We start from the raw sequence: 12,293 nt of genomic DNA, 5'->3' as shown, positions 1-12,293 counted from the left end.
TTTTCAGACTTTGGAAGACATTAATTTCAGACTGAAGTAAACTAGCTACTCATCATTTGGCCATGATGAACATGAAGTCTATGTCACTTCTTGGTGAAGAGTGTGGGGGTGTGGCTTAAACCAGGCTCCATCTATGGACTTAAACTCTTTCTGTGTCGGTAGTGACGTGAAAACATGGGACAGCATTTTTTATATAAAGTTTTTTAATTTAAAATAAATCTACAAAATCAATTTCATTATTTCAACTTCTCTATAAAATAAATCAAATGGGGGTATAACAAATATATTTAGGAAAGTGACAAAAATCATTTAACTACTTTTTTCATAAATTGAAATTTAGGGGTTAGAGGTTGGGACAGCCACCTTCAAATAGGAAGTAACATATAAAGGATGATTTTTTATATATTTAATTTTATATTATCTCAATTAATGTATTGTGATTAATTAGACCATACTATGACATTACTACAGTGAAAAGTCTGAACACTACATTTTTTTTTATGTGTGTTTCATTGTGGGACTGCAATTTGAACCAATTCGGTAGAATGGCCCATATATGCAGTTGTCTTTGTAGATAAGTGCACAATGGGTCACGTCCTGCCAATGAGTAGATACTGTATGAGTCATGGTGACTCCCAGTCATGAATTCATATGAGAATAGAATACTAATAGATACAGAAGGCTTATTATTACATTCTGTAGACTGAGAAGACCTTTCGGGCCCTTTTGCGACAATCGCAATAAGAAACTAGCATAACTAAGCGGCAGCCTTCTCACAAAATTAAAACTAGACTAAACAAAGTAAACCTAATCAGAAAATGAGAACATGAAGGGAAAACAAAATGAAAAAAATGAAAAATGCCAAAAGAATAATAACCTTGCCACTAGATGAGTCAGAGAAATATTCAGCATGTGCAAGAACATCACAGTGCAAACATCAGTTGCACTGATAAAGAAAATGGGAAATGAAAATCTATTGCAACCATCAGGGAAAAAATTCTAGCCAGTGCAAATGTGTGTGTGTGTGTGTGTGTGTGTGTGTGTGTGTGTGTGTGTGTGTGTGTGTGTGTGTGTGTGTGTGTGTGTGTGTGTGTGTGTGTGTGTGTGTGTGTGTGTGTGTGTGTGTGTGTGTGTGTGTGTGTGCGCGTGTGTGTGTGTGTGTGTGTGTGTGTGTGTTTTTAATATATGTAAACTTTTTTATTTTATTTTTATTGTTGCTTTTTTTATCTTTTTAATTTTTCTCCCCAATGTAGTTGTTATGCCACGTATATAGTACCTGTCAATGCCAAACCATATACGGTACTTGTTGGACTTGGGAAAAGGTATATATATATAGAACTAGATAACTACATGTCTCCTCAATGCACACAGTGTCGCCAACAGCTTCTTTTCACCCGACACGACAGTGAGGAGACTCACTGGGAGGACACGTAACGCCACCTCCTCCCAGTTCAGCTCCCCGCTGAATGGGTGACCCTGACCATGACCAACCAGTAGGAACTGCTACAGAGACATACAGATCACCTCCCCTGCCGGCGTCCCACCCAAGAAACACGGCCAATCGTGTTCGTTGGAGCGCCGAGCCAAGCCGGAGGCTCAGTGGACGATGCTAGCCCCATGTCTCCACAGCGGGGGGCAGTTACTTTTCCCGCTGTGCACACCTGAACACCCACCAATGCAATGCTTTTATAGTTGCTTTAGTCTGACTACAGACCAGCCGAACCATGAAATATGCCCGACAGCACTAAAAGCGGGGTTGAAAATGATGACTTTACAAGCCTAATAAAGGTTACACGTTACTTTTATAGCCGGTTTTGTAACACAGTGGACTACGTATACTCATTCAAACTGTAAAATAAAGGTTAGGCCAGTGTTTCTCAAATGGGGGTACGTGTACCCCTAGGGGTACGCAGAGGTACTACAGGGGGTACTTGAGAGAACAATGGAAACAGTTATTTTACTGTTGTGTTTAATGATAAAAAATGACAAATGTATGTGAACGTGCTGCTCTGTTAATGTAAAGCCTTGACTAGCACAACTGTTACTGATTAGAAAACAATAGGCTACGTGTATTTTCAACACATTGACATAGAAACTGGACTTTTGATGTCAGCTAGTGTTTTCCAATCAAAATGTTGTTGTCGATTAAAGAGCTGGGTACTTGGATTCAACAATCAACAAGGATAAAAGTTTGAGAAGCACTTAGGCCGTGTCCACCAAATATTTATTTCGCCAGATGTAAATGCAAGGCGCTCAACTAAAATCGTCATCCAAACACACCCAGAGTTGAGCATGTTACAATTCTCTGTGACTAGATAAAAGTGCCAGACGTGAAAGTGCAGCGCAGAAGAAGTGCTCTGCGCCTCATCGCACCGCTGGAATTTCCAGCATAGCATAAATACACGGTTCTCCCACTTAAAACTATTGAAAACTACACTGATGTGCTGAGGAAAAAGTCCCTTAATGCAAAAGGTGAGAGAGGATACTGAATGACTAGTCTCTACAGTCTTGCAGGCATTGTCAAAACTGATGCCGCATTGTCAAAAATCTTCAGAGAAACATATAAGCCTATGTGGGAAGAAATAAAAACTGAATCAATTTCCATTGCTTTCACACAAAGTGCATTCAAGGACCATATTTTCCTCATCCGTGAACTCTTATCTCATTTGTACTCCATCACCTTGCAAAGCACTATATATTTGCAGCACATCTTTCAAATGCTAACACACCGTGTTAAAAACACATTCAAAACGGTATTATGTCAGAAAGTCTTTGCATATAATACTTGAAATAACAACCTTTCTGAATGCAGCGTGATTGCCAATTTCAGCTGAAAGCCTACCTATTTTTAGCAGCTGTTACTAAACTAGAGAAAAGGGTGACAATGTGGCGTGTGTGTGTGTGTGTGGGACGATGTGGCATAACACCACTCTGCACAGACAGGTTTGCTGCACGTCCGCGAGATGTCAGTACTATTCTAGCCTCCATGTTACCCCCTCTCCCTCAACCCCATAGAAGAGTTTTCTATGGCGTGGAGGTGGACACTTTACAGTATGGCGGCCATCTGCATGACCACATGTCACGGATGTGGGACGCGGAGAAACTTTGTCTGAGGACCTGCAAGGGGTTGGATTAGACATTCTGGAACTTTCCGAGATGCATCGCCGGAAATGAGATGTGAGGTTGATGAGAACAGGTGAGAGGAAGAACTGGAACACTCAACTGTACTATATGCTTTATGTACACTATATTACTGTGTGTGTGTGTGTGTGTGCGTGCGTGCGTGCGTGCGTGCGTGCGTGCGTGCGTGCGTGCGTGCGTGTGTGTGTGTGTGTGTGTGTGTGCGTGCGCGTGTGTGTGTGTCTGTATGTGTAAGAGAGAGATATAAATGTGTGAGTGTTGTGTATGCGTGCATGTGTGAGTGTGTGTGTGTGTGTAGCTGTTTGGCCATGTGTGTAGGAATCGAGCTGACGGCTGCCAACAGTTATATTGAGAAACAATCACAGCGGTTGTGGCTGTGAGCGTGCGTGCGTGCGTGCGTGCGTGCGTGCGTGCGTGCGTGCGTGCGTGCGTGCGTGCGTGCGTGTACATACCTTTAGATAGTCTCCTTCTTGCAGTGCAAAGCTCTCAGCAGTCAGCCTGATGCCTTTGCCTGTCTCCGTGGTTATGTGGTAGATACACTCATGGTTGTTATCGTAGTTGGAGGGGAAATTAGGAGAGAGGAGCACGCCTTCGGTTCCTACAGAGGAGGCCCCGCACTCAGCTACAGTAGGAGAGAGAGAGAGAGAGAGAGAGAGAGAGAGAGAGAGAGAGAGAGAGAGAGAGAGAGAGAGGATGGAATAATTAAGGGACAGGTCGATTTTTGTGTAGTGTACCCCTGGAGGAAAATAGGGTCTGTCTAATCTCTCAGTCCAAGGGAAAATAGGGCCTTTCTAATCTCAGTCCAAGGGAAGGTCAGCTAATTTTACTTTTGAATTCATAAAATAGTCAATCAATGAGACAATGTGTGAATGACCCAGTCAAATCTCCCTCTACTCAGAGAGAGAGAGTTTATTCAGCGCCTCAACGATGGTGATTGACACCCCTAGGGAAGGATTCATCTTTTTTTCTTTTATCACTGGAGAAGGTCATTGATTTTTTTTCCCCCAGTCAGATGGAGTTTCAATGCATTTTAAACCAGGGTACATACATTTTCTTTAGCGGTACGCTTTTAAAAAAATCGACCTGTCCCTAATCACTTTCAACCTGCAGCATCCCTGTTCTCGGGTTAGTTCCGCACACGGTGGCAGATCGGATATGTTTTGCCATTTTGTCGTGTGACAAAATATATACAGTAAAAGGGCTTACGTTTGCTTGTTACACAAGAGGAGACAAGAAGAGGATCACGCATTCATTTACAATGGAGTTAACCAATTTAGGCCCGACGTCGAAATATAAAAGATGTCTTTTTTTCTGAAAAACCTCATGTTTCTATATCAGTGGTTCTCAATATTTCATGTCAAGGACCCCAAAAATATATGTATTTGGCCACCGACCCCATCTGGAAATATGTTGTTCCAGGGACACACCAGAAGAAAAGATTTGAGTTAAAAACTGAAACTCTGAAAGAATACAGTATATATTCAAAGATTTCCGGCACATTTTCACGATTTTTCAAAAATAGCAGACCTACAAGTTCATAGCGCGGCACTCGGTGCCGCGCTATGAGCTTGTAGATCTGCTATTTTTCAATAGCTAAAGTATAACATATGCTTAGAACAGGGGTTCTCAACGTTTTTGGCCGGGGACCCCCGAAAATGCTTTGGCAACGTCTCGGGACCCCCGTCCCGCCCCCTCCCGACCCCCAATATAAATTGACTGCTACAATAACCTTAAACCATTTTGGGCGGGAACCCCTTTTGGTGTTTTAAGCATTGTTATAATTTAGCTATTGAAAAATAGCAGATCTACAAGCTCATAGCGCGCCACCGAGTGGCGCGCTACGAGCTTGTAGGTCTGCTATTTTTGAAAAATCGTGAAAATAAATTTTAAAAAATCTTTTTTTGTTTTGTTTTTGAAAATAATTTGGGGACCCCCTAAAATAATTTGGCGACCCCCCGAGGGGTCGCGACCCACGGGTTGAGAACCCCTGGCTTAGAACACCAAAAGGGGTTCCCGCCCAAAATGGGTTAAATAAGGCCTGACGCTTTTCTAGAGCAGGAGAAAAGAGGAGAGATAGGCCAGGATCACGGCATCCTCTTCAATCAACTCGGAGAGGCGCATACGGTATAACAGCGCCGTGTACTGTATACAATCAACTGAGAAGACATCTATCAAAGTGTAGAAGTCCAATCAATATTGGTTTCTGCAAATACACTTTACCAGCATACTGAGGAGTGAGGATAGAGGCCAGGAGAATTTACAGACCGAAAGGTTGGTATAGAAGCTTCAGAAAGAGTTGAGGAGAAAAAGTATAACTTGTAGGACGCCATCTGAGTGGACAAGACACAGTGTGCAAGAATGCAATTAACTTGCGCCAGGTACAAATTATACTCGTACCCGCCAGCTATATGGTACGTTATCTGCCAGCTACGTACATGTTCGTACCACCCCGTATACTCCGTGTATGTAATGGTTGAGCCCCGTCACTTCCAGCTATGGGACGTAAAGTCTGACCAGCGTTTACCTCGGTTGCAAACAGGATTTTCAAAGCTCCATAAATCGGAATTTTGGAGAGCCGTCCTTTGTGGATCTTCTGCCATCCAAAGTTTGGATCTAATTTGTGACTTTGCACCGCGTCGCTCCCGACAACATTTCTGACGACATGTAAGCAGTGTGTGCCTGCGCTGATGATAGCAGAGTGTCTGTGCTGAGTGTGTGTGTGTGTGTGTGTGTGTGTGTGTGTGTGTGTGTGTGTGTGTGTGTGTGTGTGGCATTTATAAGCTTTCAGCTTCTGCCTATTCCTTTTGATCATCTTCATGTTTTTGTTTTGTAACAGCTTCCATTCATTGTTGTAAATATTGTATTTGAAACTGAAGGATGATCAAATAAACTAAACTAAACTAAAAAAAAAAACTAGGCTGATTAGTGTCACATTAGTTGTGCACACTGATAGCAGAGAGAGATGCAGTTTAACTGGAAATGTGTTATCCGTGATCTTTGGTGTGTGTGTGTGTGTGTGTGTGTGTGTGTGTGTGTGTGTGTGTGTGTGTGTGTGTGTGTGTGTGTGTGTGTGTGTGTGTGTGTGTGTGTGTGTGTTGGGGGGGGGGGGGGGTGGGGGGTGAACGGCGGCACAGCTTACCTTCATAAATGGTAATGTTAGCTGGCACATAAAGTATTAACTTGGAAATAATTACTGTAACAATATTCTGCCAATGCAGTTTTCTCACACGGGAAAGAAGAGACGAGCAGAAGCAGAGGAAAGCAGAGAGGAGCAGAAGCAGAGGAAAGAAGAGAGGAGCAGAAGCAGAGGAAAGCAGAGAGGAGCAGAAGCAGAGGAAGAGAGGAGCAGAAGCAGAGGAAAGAGAGGAGCAGAAGCAGAGGAAGAGAGGAGCAGAAGCAGAGGAAAGAGAGGAGCAGAAGCAGAGGAAGAGAGGAGCAGAAGCAGAGGAAAGAGAGGAGCAGAAGCAGAGGAAAGGGAGGAGCAGAAGCAGAGGAAGAGAGGAGCAGAAGCAGAGGAAGAGAGGAGCAGAAGCAGAGGAAAGAGAGGAGCAGAAGCAGAGGAAGAGAGGAGCAGAAGCAGAGGAAAGAAGAGAGGAGCAGAAGCAGAGGAAGAGAGGAGCAGAAGCAGAGGAAGAGAGGAGCAGAAGCAGAGGAAGAGAGGAGCAGAAGCAGAGGAAGAGAGGAGCAGAAGCAGAGGAAAGAGAGGAGCAGAAGCAGAGGAAAGAGAGGAGCAGAAGCAGAGGAAAGAGAGGAGCAGAAGCAGAGGAAGAGAGGAGCAGAAGCAGAGGAAAGAGAGGAGCAGAAGCAGAGGAAGAGAGGAGCAGAAGCAGAGGAAAGGGAGGAGCAGAAGCAGAGGAAAGAGAGGAGCAGAAGCAGAGGAAGAGAGGAGCAGAAGCAGAGGAAAGGGAGGAGCAGAAGCAGAGGAAAGAGAGGAGCAGAAGCAGAGGAAAGAGAGGAGCAGAAGCAGAGGAAAGAAGAGAGGAGCAGAAGCAGAGGAAGAGAGGAGCAGAAGCAGAGGAAAGAGAGGAGCAGAAGCAGAGGAAAGAAGAGAGGAGCAGAAGCAGAGGGAAGAGAGGAGCAGAAGCAGAGGGAAGAGAGGAGCAGAAGCAGAGGAAAGAGAGGAGCAGAAGCAGAGGAAAGAGAGGAGCAGAAGCAGAGGAAGAGAGGAGCAGAAGCAGAGGAAAGAGAGGAGCAGAAGCAGAGGAAGAGAGGAGCAGAAGCAGAGGGAAGAGAGGAGCAGAAGCAGAGGAAGAGAGGAGCAGAAGCAGAGGAAAGAAGAGAGGAGCAGAAGCAGAGGAAAGAAGAGAGGAGCAGAAGCAGAGGAAGAGAGGAGCAGAAGCAGAGGGAAGAGAGGAGCAGAAGCAGAGGAAAGCAGAGAGGAGCAGAAGCAGAGGAGAGAGAGGAGCAGAAGCAGAGGAAAGAGAGGAGCAGAAGCAGAGGAAAGAAGAGAGGAGCAGAAGCAGAGGAAAGAAGAGAGAGTGATCACGACACATCTGCAATGGCAGGAGGAGAAGAGAAGACAGCACTGAGGAAAGAGCTTACAGTTGGGTGCCACCGATATTGTCCCTTATTATTTGACCCATTTAGGCCTGACCTCAAAATTAAAAAAAATCCTTCTAAATCCTCCAGTTTTCTGAAATAAATATTTTCACGATTTTTCAAAAATAGCAGACCTACAAGCTCGTAGCGCGCCACTCGGTGGCGCGCTATGAGCTTGTAGATCTGCTATTTTTCAATAGCTAAATTATAACATAATGTTTAAAACACCAAAAGGGGTTAACTGTCCTTTTGCGCAGATCACGCAAACCTCAGCAAAAAGAAAAGGACAATATCGATGGCCTCCAACTGTAGAGAGACGGAGAACAGTGGAATCTAAAGCTAATATGGAGGCACGAGAGTGTATGGGGAGGGAGAGACAGACGCTAGATGAGAGACGAAGGGGAGAGATAAAGGAACTGAGGCAGGGAAAGGGCTTGTCAAAGAAGTGCAAGAAAGAAATTAAGAATGGAAGAGAGGTGCAGAAACAGGCCGGGAAGGAATAAATGAATAGTTTTTCATATAGCAGCTAATGTCCTAATTATCTATAGAAAGGCTGTCCAATTAAAGGGAAAAGTTTGGTGTGTGTGTGTGTGTGTGTGTGTGTGTGTGTGTGTGTGTGTGTGTGTGTGTGTGTGTGTGTGTGTGTGTGTGTGTGTGTGTGTGTCTGTGCGTGCGTGCGTGCGTGCGTGCGTGCGTGCGTGCGTGCGTGCGTGCGTGCGTGCGTGCGTGCGTGCGTGCGTGCGGTATGGTTCTATGTTCCCCACTTACAACAATAAACCTAACCCTATTAAACCCCTAAACATAACCCTAGGATTTTTTTTTTTTTTCTCTTCTCATAGTCAGACTTAAGGTGCTTAAGACGGGAAGCAACTGATGCGCCTATAGTAGTTTGTTTTTCAATGAGAGGCGTGCGTTTATTTTGGACGTACAGAGAAGTTGAGGGACGATTACGCAAGCTTGTTTTCGTGGGCGACTAGACCCTGGATTGTGGTGAGAATTTCCTCTTTTGTTAACAAAAGGGCTCTCAGGACTTTAGCTGGACCACTCATACTGCCCATTTTTGACTATGCTTGCACATCCTGGTTCTCTAACATCTCAATGGCACAGAAGAATAAGCTCCAAATCTCCCAAAACAAACTAATTCGACTTATGCAGAGCATCTGGATAGCATTGGCTGGCTCCGGGTTGCTGACAGGGTCAAACAATTGAAAATGGGTCTGACATTCAAAATTGTACATGCAGCTATGCCCTCCATGCCCTCAGTGCCCATTTACTTGACTGATTACTTAAAAAAAGTGAGCGACACCCACAGCCACAAAACTAGAGGTATCGTAAACAATGATCTGGTGCCTGCACCCACTTACAAAACAAATATGGGTAAATTCACCTTCCGCAAGCACTGCTATTCAGGTGTGGAATGCCCTGCCCCCTTCCCTTAAAACAAGCACATCACTGGCCTCCTTGAAAACAGACCTAAATTGTCACCTGTCAGCAGGTCAGAGGGAGAGGAGGTGACCAATTGTCTCGATCTGGCTGCTTTCTGGCGCTTGAAATTACTACCGACCCAATGCTGGTGAATTACCACCGACCAGCAGCCAAATGGCAGGAAATTACTATCAGCCCAATAGTCAAAATGCCCTTAAAATACCACCAGCCATTCAGCAAAATGCTGCGAGGTTACCTAGTACAGCCACTCAGCCAGCACAGCTTGTCAAACACCAGTTTAGTCCCACCAACCGCTGGGCCCGTTGGTGGTACTTTATCACCAACTGGCACCAACATTATCACCATTCATCATTCGAATACCAGCTACCACTCAAAATGAAACATTTCACAAAACCAACCGCTACCACTGAAAATGAAACCACTAGTCGAATGCTGGCCAATTACCGGCAGAAAATACCTGATTAAATACCATTGCCCATCAGATAAATGTACGTCAGTTTCTGCTATGGCTCTTAAGTTTGTGACAGACTAGGACCATGTCAACCGCAATGGAGCGTGCCATCTTGAAGTGCGCGCACCTGTGCCCACTCTGTTTCTTTATCTCCAATTCCTTGTCCCAGATGTCATTTCTGGTCAAAACAAGCTAGGCCTGACCTTGATTAGTTGACAAATCGATCGGGATGAGTCTTAGTCGACTACCAATCTCTTAGTTGATTAGTCGATTCTTCTTTGCATGATTTGACTTAGATATTGGCCTAATTTGTTATATTGGGTGTCATACTGAGGACTATGATTTTCTTTTATTATTATTATTATTATTATTATGAATTAATTAAAGGGGAATACCACTCATGTTCAACATTTTACTATGTCATTAATATACCTTTGAGCTGGAGGGCTGAAAAAAATCATTAACATGATGAATCACATCTTGATGACATCATCAAGATGTGATTCACCAAGTTAATGATTTCTTTCAGACCTACTACATTTATATTGATTTTACAACATACAGTAAATAGGGGTCCCAGAGATAGAAATGCCATTAAATGGGGGTCCGTAGACTAATGCATGTCAAACTGCGGGTCCTCAAAATGAAATGGGTTGAGAATCTCTGCTAGAGCCGTAAAAATCTTCTCTTATGGGGGTCCCTGGCATATCTCTTCAAATGGGTGTCAATTTGGGGGTCCTTGACATGAAAAAGTTTAGCTCAGGCTAGGGAAACACTGACCTATGCATATAATTCACCTACAGTATGCATCTGAAACCATAAGTCACCTACTGTATGCATCTGGGGCCATAAGTCACTACAGTATGCATCTGGGGCCATAAGTCACCTACTGTATGCATCTGGGGCCATAAGTCACTACTGTATGCAACTATGCATCTGGGGCCATAAGTCACTACTGTATGCATCTGGGGCCATAAGTCACTACAGTATGCATCTGGGGCCATAAGTCACTACTGTATGCAACTATGCATCTGGGGCCATAAGTCACTACTGTATGCAACTATGCATCTGGGGCCATAAGTCACTACTGTATGCATCTGGGGCCATAAGTCACTACTGTATGCAACTATGCATCTGGGGCCAAAACTCACCTATGCATCTAGAACCATAACTCACCTATGCATCTGGAACCATAACTCACCTATGCATCTAGAACCATAACTCACCTATGCATCTGGAACCATAACTCACCTATGCATCTGGAACCATAACTCACCTATGCATCTGGAACCATAACTCACCTATGCATCTAGAACCATAACTCACCTATGCATCTAGAACCATAACTCACCTATGCATCTGGAACCATAACTCACCTATGCATCTAGAACCATAACTCACCTATGCATCTAGAACCATAACTCCCCTATACATCTGGAACCATAACTCACCTATGCATCTAGAACCATAACTCACCTATGCATCTGGAACCATAACTCACCTATGCATCTAGAACCATAACTCACCTATGCATCTGGAACCATAACTCACCTATGCATCTGGAACCATAACTCACCTATGCATCTGGAACCATAACTCACCTATGCATCTGGAACCATAACTCCCCTATGCATCTGGAACCATAACTCACCTATGCATCTAGAACCATAACTCCCCTATGCATCTGGAACCATAACTCACCTATGCATCTAGAACCATAACTCCCCTATGCATCTGGAACCATAACTCACCTATGCATCTGGAACCATAACTCCCCTATGCATCTGGAACCATAACTCACCTATGCATCTAGAACCATAACTCACCTATGCATCTAGAACCATAACTCACCTATGCATCTGGAACCATAACTCACCTATGCATCTGGAACCATAACTCACCTATGCATCTGGAACCATAACTCCCCTATGCACCTGGAACCATAACTCACCTATGCACCTGGAACCATAACTCACCTATGCACCTGGAACCATAACTCACCTATGCACCTGGAACCATAACTCACCTATGCACCTGGAACCATAACTCACCTATGCACCTGGAACCATAACTCACCTATGCATCTGGAACCATAACTCACCTATGCATCTGGAACCATAACTCACCTATGCATCTGGAACCATAACTCACCTATGCATCTGGAACCATAACTCACCTATGCATCTGGAACCATAACTCCCCTATGCATCTGGAACCATAACTCACCTATGCATCTGGAACCATAACTCACCTATGCATCTGGAACCATAACTCACCTATGCATCTGGAACCATAACTCACCTATGCATCTAGGCAACGTGTCGCTCCACACTCGCCTCCCGCCCCCCAAACAGGTGATCTTGCTCTCGCCCTCAAGTCGGTAGCCTTGGAAGCAGGAGAACACCAGCGAATCACCCACTAGGAATCGGAACCCCTCCCTCCTGCTGTACGCTGGAACGCCGGGATCTTCACACGGCTCCAGGTCATACTCTGTAGAGCCAAGACAAACACAAACACTCACAGTCATCACTGCATGCGCTACCAATTGGCCTTGGTGAAATAATAATGCACAATGTTTTGACTCGAGCGAAAAACCACATCAATGTTTCAGAGAAGATAAAATATAGATCCGTGATTTTCAACCATTTTCACATCATTATTGGGATTTTGAGCCACGGACCACCGAGATTTAGCCCAAAACTACAGAATATCTTGT

At 44.4% G+C, this 12,293-nt stretch overlaps 1 protein-coding gene across 1 annotated transcript in view; it reads right to left on the bottom strand.

Moving 5' to 3' along the window:
- LOC306919635 (CUB and sushi domain-containing protein 1-like) overlaps nucleotides 1-12,293 on the bottom strand; it is a gene marked incomplete at its 5' end in the record, with an annotated part of 687,041 nt that overhangs the window by 254,678 nt on the left and 420,070 nt on the right. Inside the window, 2 exon segments of the mRNA XM_079496199.1 lie at nucleotides 3,594-3,763; nucleotides 11,879-12,067. Of these exon segments, the coding sequence (XP_079352325.1) occupies nucleotides 3,594-3,763; nucleotides 11,879-12,067 (359 nt within the window).

Source organism: Electrona antarctica, assembly GCF_951216825.1.
Source record: "Electrona antarctica genome assembly, chromosome: 3".
Taxonomy (NCBI): domain Eukaryota; kingdom Metazoa; phylum Chordata; class Actinopteri; order Myctophiformes; family Myctophidae; genus Electrona; species Electrona antarctica.
The sequence above is the reverse complement of the archived record's forward strand: the minus strand, read 5'-3'. Positions and strand labels throughout refer to the sequence as shown.